The 14,432-nt window shown below is 36.0% G+C and overlaps 1 protein-coding gene across 1 annotated transcript in view; it reads right to left on the minus strand.

Moving 5' to 3' along the window:
* Window positions 1-14,432, minus strand: part of ITGA1 (integrin subunit alpha 1) — a 142,339-nt gene that overhangs the window by 1,866 nt on the left and 126,041 nt on the right. The window contains exons 24-28 of the mRNA XM_047092774.1: window positions 10,983-11,096; window positions 8,810-8,914; window positions 8,543-8,647; window positions 7,308-7,400; window positions 4,269-4,385 (exon numbers count right to left, since the gene is read on the minus strand). Coding sequence (XP_046948730.1) covers window positions 4,269-4,385; window positions 7,308-7,400; window positions 8,543-8,647; window positions 8,810-8,914; window positions 10,983-11,096 — 534 coding nt within the window. The remainder of the gene's footprint in view (window positions 1-4,268; window positions 4,386-7,307; window positions 7,401-8,542; window positions 8,648-8,809; window positions 8,915-10,982; window positions 11,097-14,432) is intronic.

Consider the following 14,432-nt stretch of genomic DNA (forward strand, 5'->3'; position numbering starts at 1 on the left):
AGATGAGGCAAAGACAACAGAACAAATAAGCACGAGAAAAAACCAATGAATCTGTCCCTCTTCTAATGGCAGTTCTATATGTCTCAGGTTTTTTCTTTGAGCCAACAATAAAAGTACTGGATTCACAAACCATCAGGCCCCTTAACTTGTGCCCGCATGTCCTAAGTCAAAAATTAATAGATGAGGCTTTCACAGAAATAGGTGGTGAATTGTAAGACTTTTCTCTCTCCTGCTCTACCCTGCTCTTTATCTCCTGTCCTTTCCCTCTTAAGTCTTTTTGCATCTTTCCAACTTTCCTTTGCTTTCACACACTAAATGCTCTGTTTTAATTTTTTTTTCCACGTTTTTTATTTATTTTTGGGACAGAGAGAGACAGAGCATGAACGGGGGAGGGGCAGAGAGAGAGGGAGACACAGAATCGGAAACAGGCTCCAGGCTCTGAGCCATCAGCCCAGAGCCCGACGCGGGGCTCGAACTCACGGACCGCGAGATCGTGACCTGGCTGAAGTCGGACGCTTAACCGACTGCGCCACCCAGGCGCCCCCTAAATGCTCTGTTTTAAAACTTAATTGTGTTATCTGAACTTTTCCACCCAACAAATTCTATTAAGTTGGGTCCTTAGTGGAAGTTGGGTCATAGGAGTGGAGAGTAGGTGAATACAGAACATAGCTTCAAACCAGTGAAGGCTAATACTAGCCAAGGTTAAAAACAAGTTAAGTTTGTTTTCAGTGTCCAGACTTACAACTTTCACTTTCCTTCTTTGTCTTTTCGTATTTACTTATCAGTAAGTGCTAGATCTTATTTATGCTTCCCTAGTTCAAAACCCTATGGCAAAGGGTCAAAGTAAATAGTACCCGGTAGAAAGTATGTGCTTATTGGCTATAATATGCAATAAATGTTGAATGGATAAATTGATACTAATATACCAAAAACTAAAAAATTGTAGTGCTATTCCCTATCCACATCCACCAAAGATAGGAATATTGGATGAGGAACAAAGCTTTAGGACTTGTAAATAAATCATCAGTGATGGAACTTCAGGCATTGCTATGAAATCAAGCTAAGAGAGAGATGTTCTTCTTTCTTAGGGTTCCTCTGTGGGCTGAGTCTCATTCCATTCTATTGGTTATATTGGCCTGACTGAGTTTCCCCCTCAACATGTGGTACTATATTCCAGGACATGTTTCTCAGTCTATTTAGATCTGTGCCCCCTAAAAGCCTTCTCTCTTCAATATTAAGTGTCTTAAGCTGTTTACTAAGATTTTGTCAAATTCCTATTTCTGCCACGTGTACTATAAGGATAAATTATATAAAGACTGTGCCTTTTGAAATAGATTCACAGCTCCAGTAAGAATCTTTGGCCTGTCTCCTGTATGGAGCCAGGAAGTTCCCATGAACTTCTAGAGTGCTCAGATTTGGAAGGAGGAGAAAGAAGGGACAGTCCTGGGGTTTCTGCTCAAGGTATAATTAGTATAAAAAGATCCCTGGGAATAACAGTAGCTTTTCTGAGTCTACTGTAGACCAAATACATGCTTCAGGGATGTTCAAAATGGCTTTAAAACGAGGAGGGGCGATTAATCTTTTTAGCATAATGGATCTGCTGAAAGACTGAATCCAACTAGAGACTCTCATTCTAAAACAAAATATTTTTATACATTTCAGAGAGTTCATGACCCTCTTGAACAAAACCCAATTCCTGGAGCTCCAGAATGAAGAGCCCTGCCTCCTAGCCTGCAGCAGTGGGATGTATTGGAAAAAGGATGGGTGTTGCTGAAAGATCATTGCTTGAATCCAGTCCCTTAGTAGCTGATAATCTTGGGAGATTTACTTAACCTCTCTTTGCTTTAATGTTATCAAGTATAAAATGTAGTCAAAGTACTCAGTTGAAAAGGTTGTAAGGACAACAGAGTGAACAAAAGACAGAGAGAACATAGAGCAAGGGGTTCATAGTGTTGGCAATGAAGTGAAATGGTCTGGGTTGAGGTCCTTACTCTGAACCTGATAAACCATGTGGCCTCGGGAACATATGTATGCCTCAAATTTCTCATTAAGAAAATGAGGTTCACAGTAGTGTCTTTCTCAAGGGTTGATGTTAATATTACAGTGGAAAAGCTGAAAACCGTTCCTGGCACGCAGAAAGCTCTCAGGAAGTCCTAATTCCTTTGTTTCTGTGGAGTCACAGTTCTGATTGAGGTATCTCCCACTGAACTGGTTGAACTAAATGTACCTACTGGTTACAGCAGTCCAAAGGTTGCTAAATTACCTTCCTTCCTGGGCCTAAAAAGATCTAAGAAGCCAGAAGAATGTATCAAAAAACCGCTGACTGTATGGAAGGATGTGTTTATTTTTACTTTTATGCTTTTTCAGATTGGTGGCCAAAAAACCAAATAAGTGGATAAAACTTATTTGTTTTAAGCAGACATGCCACCGGAGAAAACCTATCCAAATATCAGCTCTGGCTTTCCTTTTCTCTTGTCAGCCAGGTCCTAAGTCTATATGGGCAAGTGCAGTGCTCAGAATAGATCACACTGGAAGAAATCAACAATAAAACACTCTCTGTAACAGAGGTGCATGTAAATGAAGAAACCACATTCTAGGTTTCAAGCACAACCTCAGCACCACTAAGCCAGGTCTTGGGTACCACAGTGTGGCAAAGCCAGGTATTACAGACACAGCACTGGTAACGCCTAAGAGCTGGAGGTTTGAGAAAGCAAGGAATTAATCCTGTCTTAGAGACTTTGCTGGAAATGCTACTGGTCTACATCTCTAACATGGTTTTGTTTGTCATCCCCTCTCAGTGTAAACCACCCCCCAAAAGAGGAAGTTATTTATTTTAAGAGAGTCAAAAGGATAGGAACAGCTGGAAATTTGATAGGACAGAAATTTATTATTTGAACTGTTTGATTAAAAGAGAATTCTACTGCTCAGGTATTAGAAAAAGGAATATATAGCCATATCCTGCATTTTTAACAGAGTTTAGCTATTTAATAAAACAATTTGATAAAATATAGGGTGATACTATGTTAGAATAAATACCAATTTGATGTTTAATTGGAAGAACATTAAATTCAACTTTTCTACGGGATTTTATTCTCTATTAAATCTGGTGCAAATGCTGTCATCTAAGTTCTGCTTAATTTTATTTTATTGTATTTATTTAACTTTTTAAAATTTTATTTATTTCTTTTGAGAGAGACAGAGCACACACAGGGGAGGGGTAGAGAGAGAGAGAGACAGAGACAGAGACAGAGACAGAGAATCCAAAGCAGGCTCTGTGCTGACAGCAGAGAGCCTGATGCGAGGCTCGAACGAACCATGAGATCATGACCCGAGCCGAAGTCAGATGCTTAACCAACTGAGCCACCCAGGCACCCCTCAGTTCTGCTTAATTTTAAAATGATGCAGCTAAGAGTTTGAAAAATCTCACATACCTCAGTATAAGCAAACATCTATGTAAATATGCAGATTTATCCAACAGAAATAGTTTCACAAGAGGATATGAAATAGGAGTCAGTGAAACAGTAATCTTTCTCTTTCCATCAACTAATTAATAAATTTCTCATCTCTTACTCAGGCACACAACTATTGCATAAAATGTGGTATATTTCTTTATATATTAAAGAAATCTTAGTTTTTAAGATGCATAGAGGTATGTGATTAGGATAATGCTCATCCTAACTATTCTATTGCTTATATATTCTTAAACTTATAGAGGAATTCATTCTTTTCTTTTATTTTTTTAATAAAAGAGAGGTTTCATTCTTCTTTCCTTATAAACATTTACAATTCCCAATATTATAGACATATAAAGGTCCCTTATAAGCCCAACCTCTAGAGAGATCCATCATGATTTTTGGATTTTTTTTTCTTTTACAAAACTGAAATTAAGTTGTGCATAGTGTTTGAGATATACATTTTTAAAAAATTTGTTTTGGTCCCATCATTTCAATATGTTTATTTCCTTTTTATTTTAGAGAGAGAGAGACAGCACTAGTGAGGGAGAGAGGCAGAGGAAGAGAGAGAGAATCTTAAACAGGCTCCATGTTCCACATGGAGCCCAACGCAGGGCTCTATCCCATGACCCTGGGATTATGAACTGAGCCGAAACCAAAAGTTGGACACTCAGCCGACCGAGCCACCCAGATGTCCCTCAGTATTTTTAATGGCTGTCTAATATTGTATTGCACAGCACGGATAAATCATAATTCATTTCACCAATTTGCTGTTGGTAGGTTGAAATAGGAAATCAAAGGAACTTCGGTGCTTACCTTCCACAGTGCTAATATGAGCAGCATTAACAGCAACAATCCAGCAAAGGCACTCAACAGGATGACCCATAATGGCACCCTGCCTGGTAGTCCATCTTTGGATATTTGAATAGCAAACTGAAAATCATTAAACAAGACTGTTAACATCAATAAACACCTATTATAACTCCTGGTACATTGAGTTCTTACAGGGTATAATTTTATACCAAACAATGTACTCAATCTGATTACTACATACAGAAAAAACATTGAGTTTACATTTAGAAATGCCCTTCCTCTATTCAACACCTCTAACCGTGTCAAATTTATTGTTACCAAAAATATTTATAATATCATGCTTTAGAAATTTATATATACAGAGTAAATTGCCTATGAATCAGAATGTTCAGGAGCAGAGGTGAATTTAACTCAGTGAGAACAATAAGTATTATTGATTCATTGATTCATTGATCGACTTTAGTGCATAGTCACAGTCGTAAAAATTTAGGCTGAAATGTCACCACAGGTTGACATAAAATCCTGAGTAGGTCTTCTTCTAATTTTAATTCTAATGTGATTTTTTTTGTCTACAAATTTATATATAACTTTCATATAGCAAAATGCATAAATCTCAAGTGTACAAATTAATTTTTGCACATATATTCACCTTCATGTACATTTTATTATACCACACTGTCTCTTCCAGTACTTATCTTTAGTCAATATCTATAAATCAGTTCTTTTTCAATTTTTTTATGTTTGTTATTGAGAGAGAAAAAGAGAGAGAGAAAGAGAGACAGAGCTTGAGTGGGGGAGGGGTAGAGAGAGAAGAAGGCACAGAATATGAAGCAGGTTCCAGGCTCCGAGCTGTCAGCAGAGAGCCCAATGCAGGGCTCGAACTCAAACTGTGAGATCATGACCTGAACCAAAATGGGAAGTTTAACAGACTGAACCACTCAGGTGTCCCAATATAAATCAGGCCTTAATTGAAAGAAAACTTTGAAGAAACAGCTTTTAGTGTTCCAGCTACTCAATGTGGCAGTCAAACCGCTATGAAACTTGTCTGCCCTGTGTCTCATCCCTAGGCTTCTGAGAAAAAAACTAATTCAGAGTAGGTGTCAATAACTAATAATAACTCAAGTTTCTGTATTTGCTTGTCACAGGGAATGTCTCAATTCCTTAAGCTAGAGGGAAGACTGGAGGTAAAAGGAGGAAACTAACAGGGGCGATATTTACATATTTTAGAGACTGATGTAAACTCCTCAGATTGCTCCCTGTGGGTCCCTGCTGACACCTTGGGAATACACAGCCTGCAAGAGTATACATATGTACAGAGTAAGACGGTTTAAGACAGATTTTAAAAACATCTAAAACAATTCCCTCAACTTACAAATACAGAAACTTAAATCTGGATGGGATCGGTGACTAAGATCACACAATTACAAAATGATCATTTTGTAATTTAACAATACAGGTATAGTTTTCCTTTAGGATGAGCTATTGAATAAAAAGCTTCATAGGGAATTTTAAACTAACACTTAGGGGAAATAAAACTAATGATAAAATTTTAACAAACTATATCTAGGAATCAAATGTACTCTTTTCCAATATAATATATACTCATTTTGGGGGCTTGGTGCTGACTGGTAATATTTTGGCTTCTCTGAATGTGGAGCAACTTTGCATTTATCAGTGCTCTTTATTTTATTTTATTTTATTTTATTTTATTTTATTTTATTTTTTAAACAACTTTTTATGTTTATTCATTTTTTTTTTGAGAGAGAGAGAGAGAGAGAGAGAGAGAGAGAGAGTGAGCGAGCTGGGGAGGGGCAGAGAGAGAGAGGGAGACACAGAGTCCTAAGTAGGCTCCAGGCTCTGAGCCGTCAGTGCAGAGCCCGATGCGAGGCTTGAACTTGTGAACCGCGACATCATGACCTGAGCCGAAGTGGGATGCTTAACCAACAGAGCCACCCAGATGCCCTTGTCAGTGCTCTTTATAACATAAGTAAACATTATATGTATATGTTGTATACATTATATGCATATATTCTTTAAAGGTGAATACTTACCAGAGTTCATTGGAATTATTTGAAATACGTATTAATTTGAAATAATAATTTTTTAAAAATGTTTATTTATTTATTTTTGAGAGACAGAGAGAGAGAGACAGACAGACAGACAGACAGAGTGTGAGCAGAAGAGGAGCAGAGAGAGAGAGGGAGAGAGAGAATCCCAAGCAGGTTCCATATTCAGTGTGGAGCCTGATGTGGGGCTCGATCCCACAATCCACCATGAGATTATGACCTGAGTTGAAACCAAGAGGTGGACTCTTAATTGACTGAGCCACCCAGGCGCCCCTGAAATAAGAAATTTTTAAGCAACATCTGAATGTTAGGTAGCTCTTAAATAAAATGTTATGACTCACACTATCCACATGGGATATTTAAACTCTCCCATGAGAAGAGGAGAAATCATGCTTATATATCCACATCTATAATTAGTACTCTGGCCTTATTTTATAATAATACAGTAGGAAAAAACTCAAACCATTTTATTTTTACCAATGACTAAAGTGTGAATTTGTATGAGGGAATAATACCTCATTTTTGCTTCAGATTTCCCAATGACTAAATGAAGAAAACCTTTAAAAATTTACATTTGTTTCTGTACAGTGTACCATTACTTTCTGTAAAGCATTTTTCAAGTTTGCTCTTCAAATGTCAATTGCATTTTATAATGTTGGTTTTTAAGGAGGTAAATTACAAATGCATCATTTGTTATCAAGGTGAAAGTAAAAACATCAATTTATTGTGATAGTTACTTACAAGCAGTAAAGTCAAACGTGGCATGTTAATTGTAAATATCATGGCTTTTTCCCAGTTTCTTACAAAGAAGACAAATCACACTTGAAGCTAATTAAGTATAATTTGAAGCAAAAAGTGTCTGTTACTCAGTGACTAGCTAGTCACTGTTTTAGGGACTATAAGCAATTATAAAACGTTGTGTCACAAAATCCAGAGTGAAATGTATAAGGCTTTCAAAACTTAGAGTTGTACTTACCTCTCTTTTTTGATTGCCAGTACTTAAAATCAGTAATGTATTTTCACTCTGAAGGTCTGCCCTTACAGTAAGATTTAAGCTCGAAAAACGTGCCTGAAAAGCAAACAGGATTTATTTTCAATATATTATGCTAATCACAGTGAGAGCTAGTCATGCTTGAGCTAGTGCGATTTTTAAAACTGAGATTTTCCTGAGAGACTAAAAACACTGGTTTTGTTAACATCCAGATGGGAATGGTGGTTTCAAATGATCACCCTCCCCTCCTCTCTGCACTCGACTGTCACTTAGATCCTTGTTATAGAATGAAAAATTTTCAAAATCATTTTCTTCAGATTTATCCTTAGCAAAACCAAATCTCAAGCCACGCCCCACTTTCATGTAGCTAGCTAGGTATGAAACAGCTATGCTCTGGTAACGAAGTTTATACAGAAGCTTTTTAGGATTAAACGTGAAATTGCCAATACCCAATAGTTTGTGATTTACAAATAGCAACTTAATATGGTCAAACCTAAAAATGGAAATTTTATATAATTCACCACTTGTAATAGAGACACAAATCACACAAAACACAATGGATTAAGTTTTAAAGTAGTTTGTTGCCAGACAGATTTGACTACTAGGAGCTAAAAAATGTCCTAAATATAAATATATTTATATTTATATATGTCATATTATATAAATATAATATATACATAAATTACATAAATGTATCAATACATATAAAATATATATAATATAAAAATAAATATATATATATGTAAGTATATATACATAGTACATATAAATGTGTATGCATGTGTGTGTGTGTATATATATATGTAAAGTCTGATCTAATACAATGAATCCATAATACATGTTAGATCTATTTGTTGTTAATGGTGTCAAGGATTGTCCCTCTATAATTCCTTGTCCCTTAACTGAGTTCTAAAGTAGGAAGATAAATTCAAACTTTAATACTGCATAGGTATTTATTTCTAGATGTGCAAAAAAAAATAATAACAGAGACTGATAAAAGAGGATATATCTGAAAGGGTACCTTTGAGATAACTTAGTTGCTAACAGACAAGGAAAAATGAGACCCAAATCGTTGGTTCAATAGAGCTGGAGCTTGGACCACATTTTAAAAAATATTTCTAGTTCTTTCTACAGAAGCACTCTGCTTTGCACATACTAAGTAATGAACAAATATTTGTTAAAATAATTCAATAATGGCAGAGAACAATGCAATCACTTACTTTTATAAAAGTTGGTTTCCATAAGATAAGTGAAACATTTACTTGGCTCATGTCAGAAGGAATCAAATTACACGTGATTGTAGCAAATTTACATGTGCTGCAGTCCTGTTTAAATGTCCAGAGGTATATATTAGTATCTTTGCCATTTAATAAAAAGATAACATATTAAAATATTCTAAAAGATAGTAATTTTTAGATTGATATTGAATTTATTCACTTAAAAAGCATGAAATAAAAGTAGCACTTGTCTTGGTTATCTGAATTTACCAGAATTGTGCCTCGTTTGAGATCTTCAGATTTTGATATAATCATTTGCTTCCCAGAGTTGATACCAAGCGGGTCCTGAAGGCTACTGGGTCTGCAGTTTGCATTCTAAGAAATGAAAGTATTTCTTTTATCAGACAATGCCAGATGTCAGAGGGAAAAATGACTTAGTAAAATAATGTGAAGAATCTGTGAATGACAGCCATTGTCAGAGATCAAAGATGCATCTTCGTAAATGTGCAATATGGAAGAAGCTATTCTGTAGCAGCCATATACACCCATTCCCAGATAATAATTACGCTAGCATGCTACTTTTGAATTTTGATAGATATCACTGAGGTTGTTTTGGAAACAGAAGGATGTTAGTAGAAAGCACTATTGCATAATTCATACACTCATTAAATTATTTTTTTTCATGGGTGGCTCAGTCGGTTGGGTGTCTGACTTCCTTGCCTAGCTCAGGTCATGATCTTGTGGTTTGTGGGTTCGAGCCCTGTGTCGGGCTCCGTGCCGACAGCTCGGAGCCTGGAGCCTGCTTCAGATTCTGTGTTTCCCTGTCTTTCTGCTCTGTTTCTCTCTCTCTCTCTCTCTCTCTCTCTCTCTCTCTCTCTCTCTCTCAAATAAATACACATTAGAAAAAATTTTTAAAAAATTATTGTTTTCATCAAACATTAGTTTGTAAATTCCCATAATACAAAGGGAGAAAAGAACTTAAAAACTCTACTGAAAAAAAAGGGGTTAGCATTTGTTATTCAATATGATGGCTCATATGATGGTTTGTGAAACAAACAAAAAAGAGAGGAACTTTTGTCTGTATTTATGTATCCATCCAATAATATTTTGTGAGTCTCTAAACACCAAGAACAAGACACTTGGTCTATGTGGGAGGAAGATGTAAGTAACCTATAAAGGTTAAAATGGCAGGTTTACAAGACAGCTAGTGCTTGGATTGGTTTTCTAGACTTGCTCTAATAAAGCTCTTGCTCATCAAGACTCTCTACATCCTTGATAAAAGGTAGTAAGGATAAAGGTTCATAAGTAATAGGAAAGGTACAATTTTAATTTTTCCACATGCTCACAAATCTTCTTTTTTGGGATTAGAGAGAAATGGTAGAGCTTTAATTTTTCCTTGCTTATAGGAGAGCATTTAAATATTAAAATCCAACTATCACTATTGCTATTTTTTGATTTCTGAGAACAATTTAACTTAAATCTCTGAAAAGAAGACAGATTGTCAAATGTTGAAAATATGCATGCATTACTTGAATATTTATTACAATTTTCTATGTCTTAGAGACTGAACCATAACAATTTACCGCATTGACTCATTCAAAGCTATAGGTACAAAGTGGGTGTGATATTGCTACTGTTTGGGATAAGTGAGTAAATAGTACTGTGCTGTTTTATGTGCAGCTGTGTGTGCTCTTAGGAGCAATCAAGAAGTCTTCTTACAAAGCTGTTTGATCACCTCAAACAAATTAAAGCTATAACAATATAACACACATTTTAAGGCACAAGTCAACAAGTAGTTATCTAAAATCTACTCTGGTGGATATGATTTCAAAAACATATGCCCAAGTCCTAGCACCTGGAACCTGTGAATGTGACCTGGTTTGGAAACAGGGTCCTTGCAGATGTAATTAAAGATCTCCAGATGAGGTCATTCTGGATTTAGGATGGGCTCTAAGTCCACTGATGAGTGTGTAATGAGAGACAGAAGAGGTGAAAGCACAGGAACACGAGGAAGACAGGCATGTGAGGACAGAGGCAGGGATTGCACTTATGCCACCACCAGCTAATGCACGCTCAGTGGTGACAGCAGCCACCAGAAGCTGGGAGAGAGGCACGGAACAGATTCTCCCTCCGAGCCTCCAGGGGGAACGAACATTGTTGACACCTTGATTTTAGACACTGGACTCCAGAACTGTGCGAAAATAAATTTCTGTTGTTTCTAGCCACCCAATTGGGGTAATTTGTTACCACAGCAGTTGTAGGAAACTAACATATCTACTAAGTAGTCAGTGGAAGTCATTATTATTATTTAAAATTTTCTAACTGCTTCTCCATGTTACTTTGGTAAATTCTTTATCAGAAATGGCACGCAAAACAAAAGGCTTTAAATACATACTGAAAAGGATAACAATAATGATGTAATTCCAAGGCACACATGACTTACATTAGAAGATGACCATCCACTTGGGTATAGCACAGGATAACCGTCTGATGTCAAGTTGGGAAATGAAATTGACAGCTTAAGTTCTGGCATTGGAAAATGTCCACTTTTTCTAATCTACAGGAAAAAAAATAGAAAGGTAATCCTCTGTTCCTCTTCCAATAGCACCCTTTCTGTATTATGCAGAATGCCTGTTCTTAATTGATGAATTAAATTGTGAAATATTTTGAACCCGAAAGTGAATTCAGACAGTTGATGGCACTGGACAGAGAACTGAAATAACTAAGCAAAAAATAGGGATGTTCAATAGTGGCCATATGTATCAGCTACAAATATATATTGTTCCTTCATGCTCCCGCTCCCACTCCCAAAATAGGACTGGGATTAAGGAAATTCAGAATTAATTTTTTTTGTCAATTTACCATGCTTATCATCTTTTTGGACATACTAGTTAGTCTTTTGGAGGTGGGAAGGAAGGAGAACATTTATTTACTCGATTGACTCAGAACAAGAGAGCATATTTTGTTTGCTTCAATGTGCTTGCCATAATTTCCTAAGACCACAAATCGTCCCTCAGCCCAGCTACATGGGATCTGTCACCACTGCACAGGCAAACCAGATATGCACCTGCTTCCTTGCATAACTGTATCCCCAGCTATGGCTACTGGGTCAATAACAATCGATATAATCTGGTTGGATGAGAATCACATTGCCTCTCCTCTCACTGCCCATCTATTTTTATCCATTAAGCTGAAATTCAAACTTACTATCACAGCATGCCACCAAAGGTGAGTGTAGCCCATAGAGAGGGATGCTCAAAGTTGGGCAGTATGAGGTTCAGCAGGAACCTGAATTTACTGTTCAAAAGTCCTCACAGGTAGAAGAGGTGCAATCGAATTGGAGCAACCAGGTGCTATAGCCCTCTCTTCTTCCACTCAAGCATAATTTCCAGGATCTATGCCTTCTTCACAGCCTTCCTGGGCCAAATCCTTAGGGGAGTAGGAAGCTTCTTAATCTACAGATGCCAGGAAATCCAACTGATCTACCTAACTGAAACTTCTGGACTGAGAGCTACACAGATCTGAAACAATTCCCTGTGGTTGCCAAATCTAAATGCATCCCTTAATCTTGGAATTCTAGAAATTCCTGACCAGCAGTGCCTGGCTTCTTAACCATGCTCTTTGACACTTGCCTTCTTATTGTAATATGCCCTGAACTTCCCTGCCATGGCCTCCCAGTCTAATTCCATCTGTTTTCTTCCAAAATGTAAAAAAAATCATGTAATTTGTAATTAACATTCATTTTCTCTGATTAAAAACAAAGTTCTTTACAGAAATATTGGAAAATATTGAAAATAAACAGAAGTTTCCTACAGTTGTACTACATTGGTGACATTTTAGTGTACAATTTACCTATCATTTACATTTATGCATATATTATAAAATTTGTATCATATAAAATATAAAATTTGGCATCTCACTTGTAAAATGTATTGTCATGGTATTTTCCTACAAACTTAAAGAATATTTAAGAATATGACTTTTATTAGCTGCTTAATAATAATCACAGTATCAATATTTATTTATGTTAAACATTTATTTATATTCCGGGCACTGCTTGCATTATTGCCTTTAACAGCCCTATGAGGTAGATTCTCTTATTACCCCTATTTTACCTATGAGGAAACAAGGTTAGAATGAGAATAAAGAACTTCCATGATCACAGAGCTTATAGATAGCAGAATCAAGATTTCTTTAACCTAAAATATGCCCTCTGTGGGGCATCTGGGTGGCTCAGTTGATGGAGCATCCAACTCCTGATTTCACTCAGGTCATGATTCCAGGGTCCTGGGTTGGCACCATGTGTTAGGTGTGGGGCCTTCTTAACATTCTCTCTCTCTCTCTCTCTCTCTCTCTCTCTCTCTGTCGGCCTCTCTCCCCTGCTTATATGCTCTCTCTCTAAAATAAAAAAATTAAATTAAATTAAATTGGCCCTCTGAACTATTATTAATAGCTGTCTCTCCATTGAATAACTATATGATAATTTATTTAAGCAATTTCATGTGGTTAAGCTTTTAGATTGTGCCCAGGTTTCAATTTTTAAACTACTATAAATGACACTGATAAGAGTATCTCCCAGGGGTGCTTGGCTGGTTCAGTCAGAAGAGCATGTGACTCTTGATCTTGGGGTTGTGAGCTTGAGCCCCATGTTGGGTGTAGACATTACTTAAAAATAAATAAATAAACTAAAAAAAAAAAGAATATCTCTGAGAATAAATCTTTCTACCACCAATAATTTCCTATAGTAAATTTCTAGCAGTAAATTCACTGGCTCTCACCTAAGAAAATGTTCACATTATTTTTTATTCCATTACTCCAATTTTAGATTTTATTCCAGAAAAAATAATCAGACATACAAAAGATTATGCTCAAGGATATTCTTAACAATGTTATTTCTATCAACATTATTTACAATAGTTTGAGAGTACATGTTTCAAGTTTGGTCCCTAATAAGTAACAACATATGAAGATCTATAATATTAAAAATTCCTCTCTTTTTTCTCTCCTTCCTTGTGTTTTGCTGAATTCTTTAATCTGGGAATAGCAAATGGAGTTAGAAGAACTTGGCAGCCTCAATTTCAAAGATTTATCTCAGTAATGAAGTGACTGGCATTGATGCTAATTTCTAGAGTATGGCTTGTAATAGGAATTTCAGCAAGGAGCACAGATAAAAACAATGGAACGCATCTTGAGAGTATACAATTATTTCACTTTGTAAGAGAACCTCCTTTCTCACTGGAAAGAGATTGAGACCATTTTTGCCTATAATAACATTGCATTATTCATACTTCTGAATATATATTTAAATTCATCATTTGAATTGGACCCTCTTTTACTTGAATAACATACTTGAGTCTGTGTCTGTAAGTAGGCATTACCTAAAATGCAAGTCTGGCTCAATTCCGTAATTGTTTGCTATAGTGGTTAGGAAAGTTCATTATGATGAATTCAAAGAGAAAAATAAATGTAACAGAAAACATCACTTAAGGATGTGGTACAAGGAACATATGAAAGGTAGCAATGAGCTGAAGGAGATACATATTTATTTGTTGAGTAAAGGAAAATATTACCAAGACATCTGAAGTAATCAATTTTCTGAAAAAGTCATAATTATTTTTTAAAGTGTTTTTTTCATTCACACTTGCAATGCAAATAAAGTCTACAGGTTTATAGGTAGTATCTCTTTGGTTTTAGAAGTTCATTTTTTCTAGGAAGTCATCTAACTGTGTCTTAGGAGGAAATTAGAAATTTAGATTTTTAAAATTGCTTCAAAGTATAATTATCAATAATTATTTAAATAAAATTACTTCAAAATAGTGAAATTATAAAAAAATATTCTGGAATATAGGGATTAACTGTTGAATCAGCAGGTTTCTATGTGTCTGTTAATACT

This window comes from Lynx rufus, unplaced genomic scaffold (genome assembly GCF_022079265.1).
Source record: "Lynx rufus isolate CCGP_SWC_20201006 ecotype Redwood Valley unplaced genomic scaffold, mLynRuf1.p SCAF_1, whole genome shotgun sequence".
NCBI classification, from domain to species: Eukaryota; Metazoa; Chordata; class Mammalia; order Carnivora; family Felidae; genus Lynx; species Lynx rufus.